The 11,443-nt window shown below is 40.0% G+C and overlaps 1 protein-coding gene across 1 annotated transcript in view; it reads right to left on the bottom strand.

The window, feature by feature from the left end:
* Positions 1–6,698: 6,698 nt before the first annotated feature.
* The window catches only part of egflam (EGF like, fibronectin type III and laminin G domains), a 28,885-nt gene continuing 24,140 nt past the window's right edge, over positions 6,699–11,443 (bottom strand). Inside the window, exons 19-24 of the mRNA XM_088993823.1 lie at positions 10,424–10,447; positions 10,197–10,275; positions 9,362–9,505; positions 9,194–9,277; positions 7,518–7,621; positions 6,699–7,432 (exon numbers count right to left, since the gene is read on the bottom strand). Coding sequence (XP_088849949.1) covers positions 7,281–7,432; positions 7,518–7,621; positions 9,194–9,277; positions 9,362–9,505; positions 10,197–10,275; positions 10,424–10,447 — 587 coding nt within the window. The 3' untranslated portion in view covers positions 6,699–7,280. The remainder of the gene's footprint in view (positions 7,433–7,517; positions 7,622–9,193; positions 9,278–9,361; positions 9,506–10,196; positions 10,276–10,423; positions 10,448–11,443) is intronic.

Below are 11,443 nucleotides of genomic sequence, written 5' to 3'. Positions count from 1 at the left end.
ACATTTCTACACGGCAGTCATCGAATCAATCCTGTTTTCTTCCATCACGGTTTGGTTCAGGGCAAAATCCGACTTCAAAGGACACTTAGGTTCATTGGCACTGCCTTACCCACTCTTGAGAACGTGCACAGTGCAAGAATCAATAAACAATCTGATTGGACCCTTCGCTTCCTGCCCACCACCTTTTCCAGCTACTCCCTTCAGGCAGGCGCTACCAATCCACCAAATCCAGCAAACATTTAAACAGCTTCTTCCCCCGTCACCATGAACTCTCGAAACAGTAACTCAAATCTAACTGTATAGTGCCTCTTTGCAATTTTGCACAACCCTGTGGAACAGCATCTCGTTATAATCATAGTGGGGCCACAGGGAGTGGTCCTCTGCTCCCCCCAACCTGAGAGTAGGGACCTATCATAGCTGTGTCCGGCGCCGCCATGTCTGGACATTAGGGATATATAAATAGGGCCGATACGACCAGTAAGACTTTAGTTCGCTGACGAAGCCTCTTATAGGAGGCGAAACGTCCGACACCTTCAAAAAAGTACAGATGACGGCTGATGAAACCTTCTCATCGATATAATCATAGTAGTAGCTCCAGCTCTGTACTCACTTGAACCGCTGTTACTAACCTATATAATCTCCAGCACCAGACACTTTGAGGCGCTTCAGGACATCAGCATAATTGCACACTTGTTTTACTACAAATAATGGGACTGTACAAATTGTTCAATGATTTTCTGCACCAACTATACAACTGTTAGTGTATTTTATTCTAGCACTGATCACTTTAGCTCTGCTTGATTACTTGCATATTCTTTCAGTTGTTCCTGAGAGGTACCACTTACATTAAGGAATTTGATTTGATTAGATTAGATGAGTTTTTATTAGTGTTCTCCATACTTATTTTTCATGTCTTTTTAATGATGATATTAGTCCAGTGTGTTCTACCGAAGATACATTCCTTGTGTGTTCCACACACTTGGCCAATAAAGAGATTCTGATTCTGATTCTGAGAAGGCATATTATGTGTCGAGTTAGGAAAATAAAAGTTATGATCTGACAAGAAAAGAAAAACTCCATACCCGATGAAAAGTATCTTACAAGAATAAATGTGTATTTACAAATATTTTGTTTTCATCAAAATGTACTAAAACAGTCATGGTTCTGTATGAGCTGCTCTGTCACTCATTTTGAGTACAACACATATGAATTGGCTTCCCACATGCATCACAAAAGATAAGCAGCAGTGCACTTTTTTTACTGTACAGATTTTCCCATCATCTTAAGCGTGTTACATACACGCCTTCATAAAATGTGTGCACTCTAGATGGAGTGAAAATAAAATGAGGGCAATCACTGTTTGTTTTTTTCCTCTTCTCAAAATCATGCGCCTTTCCTTGTGTATAGGGTCCAGACGCTGTCGTTGATGAAACAGCGGGTGGTCACTGGTCACCGGTTGATTTGTGCTGATGTGCGGACCAAGCAAAAGCAGTTGTATTCACTCTAAAGTCACAATTATTGATACCATATAACAACTAAAGAATTAAAGATGTGGTTTGGCGTGAGACTGACACTCTGATCACAGTTGAGGTTTAAAAATGGGCTTTTTCGAGAATCACATGATGGTGACTGCTAGGTGGACCCAAATGTCATTGCATCATCTGCATTCATTTGTGTAAAATTACCTATATCTATTCATTTCTTTAAATAAGATGAGATGATTTATATGCATTTTTGCAAACCTATTTATTTGTATTGCCCGTGTGTAGACGTGTTACATTCTATGGCATTTTGCAGACAAAAACAGTTTAAAGTTGTATTTCTTTCATTGAAAGTCATTCTTACTTTATTTGAATACATTTTTATTCATTGGACTGATTTGTCCTTTCAAAACTATGTTACTACTGCATAGTTTACTGCTTTCAAGAACAGCACTCACTATGAAATAGTATTCCTCCACGGGGCTGCTACTCCTTACAATCCTTATGCGGCGTCCCAAATCTCTGCAAATGAGGAAATGTATTCTTGGAACTTCACTGCAGTCGGTAATCTTTCTTGCAAAGGATTAGTCTCTGAATGCTTTATTTTTTTTTTCATGACTTTGTGCATTGTGTCGTTCTGTGTCACAAAATGAACAAATCTCGTTTGTGTTGGGTTACCGAATGAAACAAAAGGCGAGTATATTGGAGGAGAATGTTAACCGTCATGTTATGTTGAAAACAAAATCACGTTGATTATGGTATGGGTCATTTTTTACCTGTAAAAATTCATACAAAACAGTCAAATAATAGGTGACATCAGCAACAACTGTTTCTGAGATGTCATAAACATACTTGAAAAGAGAGACAACACATTTTGCTATTCCATTGGGATATTTTAGAACTGTTTTGAAGGAAGGAAAATGAAAGGATATGCAGTGCTTTAGTCAACACAAAATAGAAACGGGTCAAATTGACCCCCTAACCTAATATGAGGGTTAATGCACTGAGCCACCACAAAATATTTTTAACTCATTCATTGTCATTCCCAAATTTATTCGGGAATTCAAAATATGACGTAGAGCGCCATTCCCGAATTTGTTAATTTTTTTTTTCTTGTTTGGGTGCCGATAAAGCTCTGGTCAGACCCCTGGCAATGGTTTACCATTACACAAGGGGGCAGCATTTCCCTTTTGTCCATGTTAGTGTTGGGTTATTTTTTATCGTTCGCCCTTGGTTCATTGCTTCGACGGGTGTTGATGGAGATCGATGGTTAAATCATCAGGGAGCCAGGACTTGAACAGAAAGTTGATTTAATTTGGAGAGCACGGGCATTGTAGTGTCGCGGAGGAGGGAGCGCATGGCGAGAGAGAGAGATGAACGGGCTGCAGGAGTATTTATGTGGCACATAGTAATGACGCGACAGGATGTGACGTAATAAAAATGCGACATCGTGTAAAGGAAGGCAGGATATGACATACGAGGAAGTTCAAAATGTAAACAAAGATTACAGAGCGATGTTTAGAGATGTTTGTATGGCGAATTACCCTAACAGTTAGCGCGTTGTTCCAGCTTCAGCTGTTGTTAAAGTGCTATATAAACCAATATCTATGTATTGCATTGTATTTTGGACATCCGCCCTCATTTCAAGCTCATCTAATTCCAGGCCCATATAATTTAGGAATTAACTCTTTTTTGAAGAGAGAAGAAGAGAGTCTAAGGTTTCTTACCCTGCATTGAATGTAGTCCTAAATCTCAATCTTCTGTGGGTCCTGGAATTCGAGTGACAATGACAAACACCTTGGAACTGGAATAGACACATTTTTGCACGTCAGGCAGTGAATGAGTTAAAAATCAATTGTGTAATAAATATGTAACAAGCTGAATTGCCCTAACACAAGCATACTATTGCACAATGTTGTATGTAATTACAAGATGGCGAGTGGCAGCCTCAGTTACGCGCTCCCTGGTATTGTTCCTGTTTTTGTCTTTTTTTTTTTAGTCATGTCTTTTTTATGATGAAACAAGTGCAGCGTGTTCTACTGAAGACAAATTCCTTGTGTGTTCTACACACTTGGCCAATAAAGATGATTCTGATTCTAATTAGTTAATAATTAGTTGTTTCCGTTTTTTTTTTGTGGGGAAAATAATTTCATACAGCAGATTTCTGATTATTTTTGACGTGATCAGAGGGGGGAACGAATGGAAAGCAATGAAAGCAGTCACACTGAACTGTAACTAGGGTACGTGTGTATGTGTGTGTGTGCGTGTGTGTGTGTGTGTGTGTGTGTGTGTGTGTGTGTGTGTGTGTGTGTGTGTGTGTGTGTGTGTGTGTGTGTGTGTGAGTGATGTAATATAATCAAAACTGACTCAATAGAATATTCCACTGGGCGTTACAGAGTGTACGCGAGCAAGGTCAGGCGAGGCATAAAGCAGGGATGCCAGGACATTGGAACCCAAGGATGTGGGTTAATTAGCTTCCAAGTTGCTGCTTGCGTCACAAGGAGCTCCAAATTAAACATATGTTTTCATTGACATGCTTTAAAAACGGCAGACAATGTCTTGAAATGATTTGAAAATCACGACCCAAAATGTGATGTTGGTTTAGCTTGCATCAGTTAGATTCCGATCAAAGTTAAGATGGTGCTTAACTAAGTCACGCTTTGCAAGGTTGTAGTGGTGGTGGTGGTGGAACCCAAAAAAGCGGGCAGGAGGGAATGTATTTGACAATTAAATAAAGTAGGAACAAAATCTCAAACAACAAAGTCATCAGAACAAAAATGTCTAAAGTAGCAAACAAAACCAGGAGTAAAATATGACAAGACAAAACAAACCTGACAGGGTGAAACAAACAATGAATGGTCGCACTGGGAGTCCTTTTAACTGCTACTGAATAAAACAACTAACATCTGTGCAGCTGCATGCGGGGCCCTCCAGTGCCACCCGTTGGTCGCACACCGAAATGTGACAAACTGCATCTTCATCTTCTGTAAGTGATGATGTAAATCAACCAGCTGCATATGTTGGCATTATTTCTTCACCACTGGACAATGTAGCTTCACATCACTCTAACCTCACCAGGCTGCCTGAACCTGTAGACCAACATTTAATTGAAAAAAAAAAAATAGAAGAGGCGCAATAAAGGGGGAAAGTCTGGAAAGCTTTAAGTGTTTCTGTGAATTACTCTTTTAAAAAACTTCCCGCGGCCAACAACAAAACACCTTTGCAGGACCAATTGCTGTTTTTCAGAGCACCTCTATGACATAGGGCGGCATATTTTCGCGCCGGTGCAAATCCGACGCAGTATGCAATATGAGCAGACGCGAGTTCGAACGAATGTTAATTGCGCAAATTGTCGTATTTTTTTATGGGCTGTTTGCGCCGTGATGAGCGTGAACATAGCCCACTCTATTCCTTGTCAAGCAAAATTTTGAACCGCCTGAGTTTCTTCCAACTCGAAAAGGCGACTCTGATGCATGCCTTTGTTTATAAATCTGTCCAATTCTTTTCTTTTTTTTAATTTCTCTCTGCTAAATTGTATGCCCAGTTGTTGGCATAAAAGGGATGGGCATTTTTCATTTTCTGATGGTGGATATTCTGCGATAGTTTCAGCTTCGTGTTTGCTTTCAACACTTAGCTTGTAATAGACGTGCACATTCCACCATGACGTCCCTGATCCATTGGTGAAAAGGACCCTTTGATCCTCTTTTCTTTCATTTAGAACGCCTTCATGTAAAAAAAGGTACAGAAAGTGCTTCAGAAAGAATGACTGTCTGTGTATATGTGTTGTCATTTTATGTATTTAGTTTTTTTTGTTCTTTTAACTTTAAGATGGCTTCTGTATTTTGTTTTTCTACTTCAATCATTCCTTTCATCTTCCTTTCATAACTTTGCTGCTGTGAAATGTAAATTTCTCCACGGCAAGATTAGTAAAGGTAAATTCAATCCCAATCCAAATCTCCTGAGTAATGGGTCAGCCCAAGATGGTGTATAAGTGACTCAGGTCAAGTCAATTATTTAAAATTCTCCACATGTATTTATAGAGCACAAAATAACCACAATTGCAATCCAATTTTAAAAAGTGATATGTTAACATATTGGCTACCATCAATGAAAAAAAATCACATCTTCTGAAAAGCAACAATTACAGGTAACATCCGAATTACGACCGAGGTCCGTTCCGATCAGACGGTCATAAATTGAAATGGTCGTAAATCGAAATACATTCAAAACATTGAAGGCACTCTGGTGCCATCACATGGTCGATTGCTGAGCGAGAGTGAGATATTGGCTGGCCAAAATTGCCGTACGCGTTTCCGGCCTGCTCGGGCGTTGCGCTGCCAGGCGTAGAATTAAAATTTTAAAAATAGGGTCTGGAGGTCATGGTCATAACTACGGGTGGTCGTAAGTCGAGCCAATCGTAAATTGGATGTTACCTGTATATGTAAAAAAAATAGTCACATTGCTATCCATATATCTACTGATAATTACTTTTTACAAATAAAATCAGTCACACATCTTTTTTCAGTGTTTTAGTTTTCAATGTGACACATTCATTAAAATGAAATAAAATGGCCACAGGTGATTGCTGACATACGTTTTATTTTTGATGAAAACAAACTGATGCTGCTGTGTGCTATTTGCTGCTGAGTCATGACTGACAATATGTCGAATTTTACCTCACGTGGGCAAACCAACTCTTTTGTTACCACTGCAAGTGTGCCAGAGTTACAAACATAAATACAACAGAACCAAAGATCCAGATTTTTTCCTGTTCCTGCTGACCATCTGTTCCAAGGGGCAGATATTTTACCACCCAGCTTTGATATTTAGCTTTTCACGCTAAATGTCATTTATTGTACCCGATAAATGAATTTTGTGGCTTGTGGTAAAGTTAGAAATGAATAGATGAGAGGAAACAGGAAAAGGGAATTGAGTCATGCTGTGAATTTATGATAGCAAATCTGCTCACTGGATTCTATTTGATTTTCATTGTAACATTTTAAAATTAATTTCCATGTAAGTCTGTTTGATTTTTGGATCATTTTTGCTTTTTCTGATTTACTGTTCCTGTTAACTCTGCCAGACCATGACCAATTTATGCCAATTCTTTATCGATGGCCTCTGGGGCAGTTCCAATCGTGCACTTTCAACAAGAAGCTGGAGTAAGAACCCTTCTAAGAACCCTTCTGTTGATCTCTTTCACGATACATTACTTCCTGTTTTATATGGATTGCATTTCTGATCTGACTTCCTGTTTATGTCAGCTCACTGTCCAGCGGAGGAGCAGTCTTTTTTTGTTCTTATTGGCCGATGGGGCAGTTACAACGGCACCCTATCAATTCTCCCTCACAACAATAAGAATCCATGAACAGCAAGAGGAACGAGCAAGCATTTCTCTGTATGTATAAAAAACATCAGGATGTACACTAAAAAAAGCACACAAACGCTGCTACACACTCCATTTTTTTGCCAACTATCGCTTTATCTACACGAGCACCAGAAGTATAAGAAGAAGACGGGTTTGAAAAGTGAGTGAAGGTCCCTAAAGGCCTGAGCAAATCCCCTACAAAGAACTTGATCACCGCTAGCTGCTCTTGGTCAGGTCACATAACGCTTGATCCTGCGGGTAAGTCGCTCCTTCCAGCAATCAAATAAGGATTTGGAGTAGAAAAAATAGAAATGTGCACAAAACCCCAGCACAAAAAAAGTCCTTGCAATGATCCAAATTAGCTCTAACCATTTTTTTTACCCGCCGCTAATCACAATGGTTTCAGTTTTTGGACAGTCATTGGAATGGTCCTAGTTGGAGCACGTGTTAATGTTCTTGCCATCGGCGGCGTCTTCCACTAGCGCCACATGGTAGTCGGTGGACAGTGTAAAGTGTGACACGCAGCCCAGCAAACCGCCCACATATTGCCGGTTGGTGTGCAGGGCGATCTCCTTCATGCCTCCTAACAAACGCAAACACACAGATGCAAAAGCGATGACGTCATTCTTAGCATTGGTATCTGGACGGCCATTTGAGCAGTCACTGACCGACATATAACGGTCCATTGATGTTGAGCTGTCTCATCTTGCCTGGCGAGCGACCCGTTCTGGCACCGTAGTCATCCACGGTCAACTTCCCGGATTGCCCATCCCTATACGAGCAAAGCAGGTGGTCAATTATAGGTAATCAGCCATCCATTTAAAAAAAAAATCTTGCTGAGGAAGTGCTGGAGCTCATCCTCGTTGTCTTTAGGCAATATGCGGGGTACACCCTGAACTTGTTTCCAGCCAATTTTACGGCACATATAGACGAACAACCACACTCACAGTCACACCAAGGGACAATTTAGAGTGTTCCATTAACCGGTCATATATATTTTTGGAAAGTGGGAGTATATTGGAATACCCGGAGTAAACCCACACAGGCATAGGGAAAACATGCAAACGCCACAGAGGAAGGCTGGAGCTGGAATCGAACCTCGCATCTCTGCACTTGAAGGAGGACATGCTAACGAGTCAACCACTGTGCCACCCCATTTAGGCCATCCATCCATCATCCAACCTACCATCCATCATCCAAACATCCATCCATTCATCCTTCCATCCATCCATCCATCATCCAACCATCCATCATCTAACCATCCAACCACCCATCCTTACATCCACCCATCCATTCATCCTTCCATCCACCATTCATCCATCCATTCTTCCATCCATCCATCATCCACCTATCCATTCATCCTTCCATCCATCCATCATCCAACCATATATCATCCAATCATCCTTCCATCCATCATCCATCCATTCATCCATCCTTCCCTCCATCATCTATCAATTCATCTATCCACCCAGTCATCCATCCATTCTTCCATCCATCCATCATCCACCTATCCATTCATCCTTCCATCCATCCATCATCCAACCATCTATCATCCAACCATCCTTCCATCCATCATCCATCCATTCATCCATCCTTCCATCCATCATCTATCAATTCATCTATCCACCCAGTCATCCATCCATTCTTCCAACCATAAATCCTTCCAGTCATCCGTCCATCATCCATCCTCCCATCCATTCATCCATCAATCTTTACATCCATCCATCATCCATCCACCCATTCATCCATCATCCCTGATCCCTCATCCATCGAACCATTTTCAACAAGATGTATGTATGCTGTACAGGGTCACAGAGGTGCTGGAACCTGTAACACCTGATTTTGGGAGGGCTAAACAATGAACTGGTTGCCACTCAGTTACATTTCAAACAGAGATGTACAACTTTTTACACTCACTTTGACACCATGACTGAGTGGGAACCGATCCCACGTTGCCCGCACACAAGTTAGGTGAGTGTAACGCTCCATCAGCAACTCAATTAGGTCGTGAATTTAGAACGGATTCATTTGTAATAATTAATTGTTAAAATGGACAAGATTATTTAGCCAGTTTCTACATAATTAAAATCATAATGTCATGAAAATCTATGTCTGATTCATAAAAATAAAGGTCATAATAAATGCCAGTAAAGACTTCATTCAATGAATTAAGTCGTAACAACGAGAGAATGAATTGTAATATGACGACTCAGATGCTTGATCATATTCAGTCATTCACGCAGGTCAGGGCAGTTGAAATCAGACTTGATATAGGACCTGAAATGTTCCTGAAAGTAGGAATAAAAATGATCTTAAAATGTCTTCCTTTATGTTGCTACTTCACCTGACAGCTTTGACTCTGTGCCATTTCCCATCAGTGAAGGTGCCGTTGACCACGATGATTGCCGCACCGCTCCCTAGGTTATAACTCCACCAGAACGACAACATGTTGTGACAGTCACAAAGAGTAGAAAAAAACTATGACAAAAATGGTGGTTTCTCTTCCCGCTACCTGAAAATGAGCGCGCCACCTTGGAGGCCCAAGGACAAAAAATCACTGTTGGCTCTCATGGGTGTGTCTCCTCTCCACAGCAGCAGGCCGTCCCCGGAACTGCTCTTGAAGCGCATGAACACGTTGTTCCTTGAACCTGACACCCTTAAACATGAACAACACATTTCATAGGATAACTAAAATTTTAGGGTAAAAAAAAAAATCAATTTCTACGGTCTTACTTTTAAAAAAACATTAACTAATTCACTGCTATTGCGGAATATATTCGGGAATTAAAAATATGACGTGGAGCGCCATTCCCGAATTTGTTTGGGTTTAGTATTTTCTTGTGGTGGCTGGGGCGCTTGTCTTTCAAGCTTTGATAAGACCTCTGGCAATGTTTTTCCCTCCCACAAGGGGGCAGCATATACCTTTTTTTACAGACGCCCCCACTTTCAATGCAGATAACTCTACAACCAAGTAAGCTCGAAATATTTTTTTTCCTGATGAAAGAAGTGAGTGGAAGATTTCCTACGCTGTATTGAATGTTTATGTAGTCCTAAAACTCAATATTCTGTGGGTCCTGCAATTTGAGTGAAAATGGCACTGGAGTGGACACATATTTGCACATCGTCTGGCAGTGAATGAGTTAATGGAGCATACATATAAGAACTTTTTTAAAAATTGGGGTATTGAATCCACAACCTCTGCAATGTGAGGTTGACGCGCTAACTACTGGATCACCCCGCACTGAAAAATGAATAAAAAAATAAAAAAATAAATAAATAAATAAATAAATAAATAAATACATAGATAAATACATAAATAGAAAGTTTGGTGTGCACTTTATTCTGACCTTTTGAGGATGTCCCTGTTGTCATAGGTGAGGTAACTGCGACCCATGAATTGTGGGATCTCGATGGCTTCCGTCACGGCTGGGACAGACAAGGAGGGAAAGCACATGCTTACTTACCACGACCATGTGCGCACAGTGGCAGCACAACTTACTGCCACCACATAGGTTGTTGGAAATAATATTTGCTTCTTCAAGAAGTGGTGCGTTGAAGATGCAGCACGACTCACTGTTCAAGCAGTAGTTTCCACATTCTGCATGAAAAAAATACAGACAGAATATGTGTGCTACGTGATGTCATAAAGACTCATAATTGGGAAAAATATCTAGTGGCGAACAAGAAGGGGAAAGCCCATCTAATTCAAGGCCTTTGAGACTCGCGATGCCTTCAGAGACATGCAAAAGGGGTGGGCAGAGTGGGCAGAATCCACCTGTGGTGGAAGTTCACAACCCCACTCCTTGCATCATTCAGCGGGTGTAAGAAATGTCACAAAACTGGTAGCATGAAAAACACACTTCCAAGAAGCAAAACTCAATTAAAATATATATATAAAATATATACGGCCGAATATATATATATATATATATATATATATATATATATATATATATATATATATATATATATATATATAAATGAATAAAATTGTCAAAGGACAAATAATAATAATTGATCATCAATAATTAATTTCAGATGAAAAATTAAAAAATGGAAAAATAAAAATATAATTTTACGTGATGAAAGAGAAACATAAAAGAATATATATTGAATTATAAGGGATGTTGCAACACAAAATAAAACCTGGATATATCGTGGGTAAAAGAATTTACATTTAAAAGGAAGAAATGTTCCCAACATATTTGAAAAATGTGACATGGAGCGGAATTCCCGAATTTGTTCAGGTTTTGTTTTTTGTTTTTTTTTTTCTTGTGGGGGTGCCGATAAAGTGCTGGTCAGACCTCTGGCAATGTTTTTTAATTGCCTTTTGTCTATGTTAGCACTTTGTTCCAGTTTCAGCTGTTGTTAGAGAGTCTAAGGTTTCTTACCCTGTATTGAATGTTTATGTAGTCCTAAAACGCAATACTGGTATTCTATGGGTCCTGGAATTTGAGTGACAATGACAAAAACCCTGGCACTAGAGTCGACACATTTTTGCACATCGTCTGGTAGTGAATGAGTTCATTGTAGTCTGTACATATAAAGTATGCAACCCCTCTCACGTGGTTGCAACCACACCGAGAAGTGCTGC

Source organism: Hippocampus bargibanti, linkage group LG04 (genome assembly GCF_051943395.1).
Source record: "Hippocampus bargibanti isolate YZ-2025 linkage group LG04, ASM5194339v1, whole genome shotgun sequence".
Classification (NCBI taxonomy): Eukaryota; Metazoa; Chordata; class Actinopteri; order Syngnathiformes; family Syngnathidae; genus Hippocampus; species Hippocampus bargibanti.
This window is presented reverse-complemented; position numbering and strand designations above follow the sequence as displayed.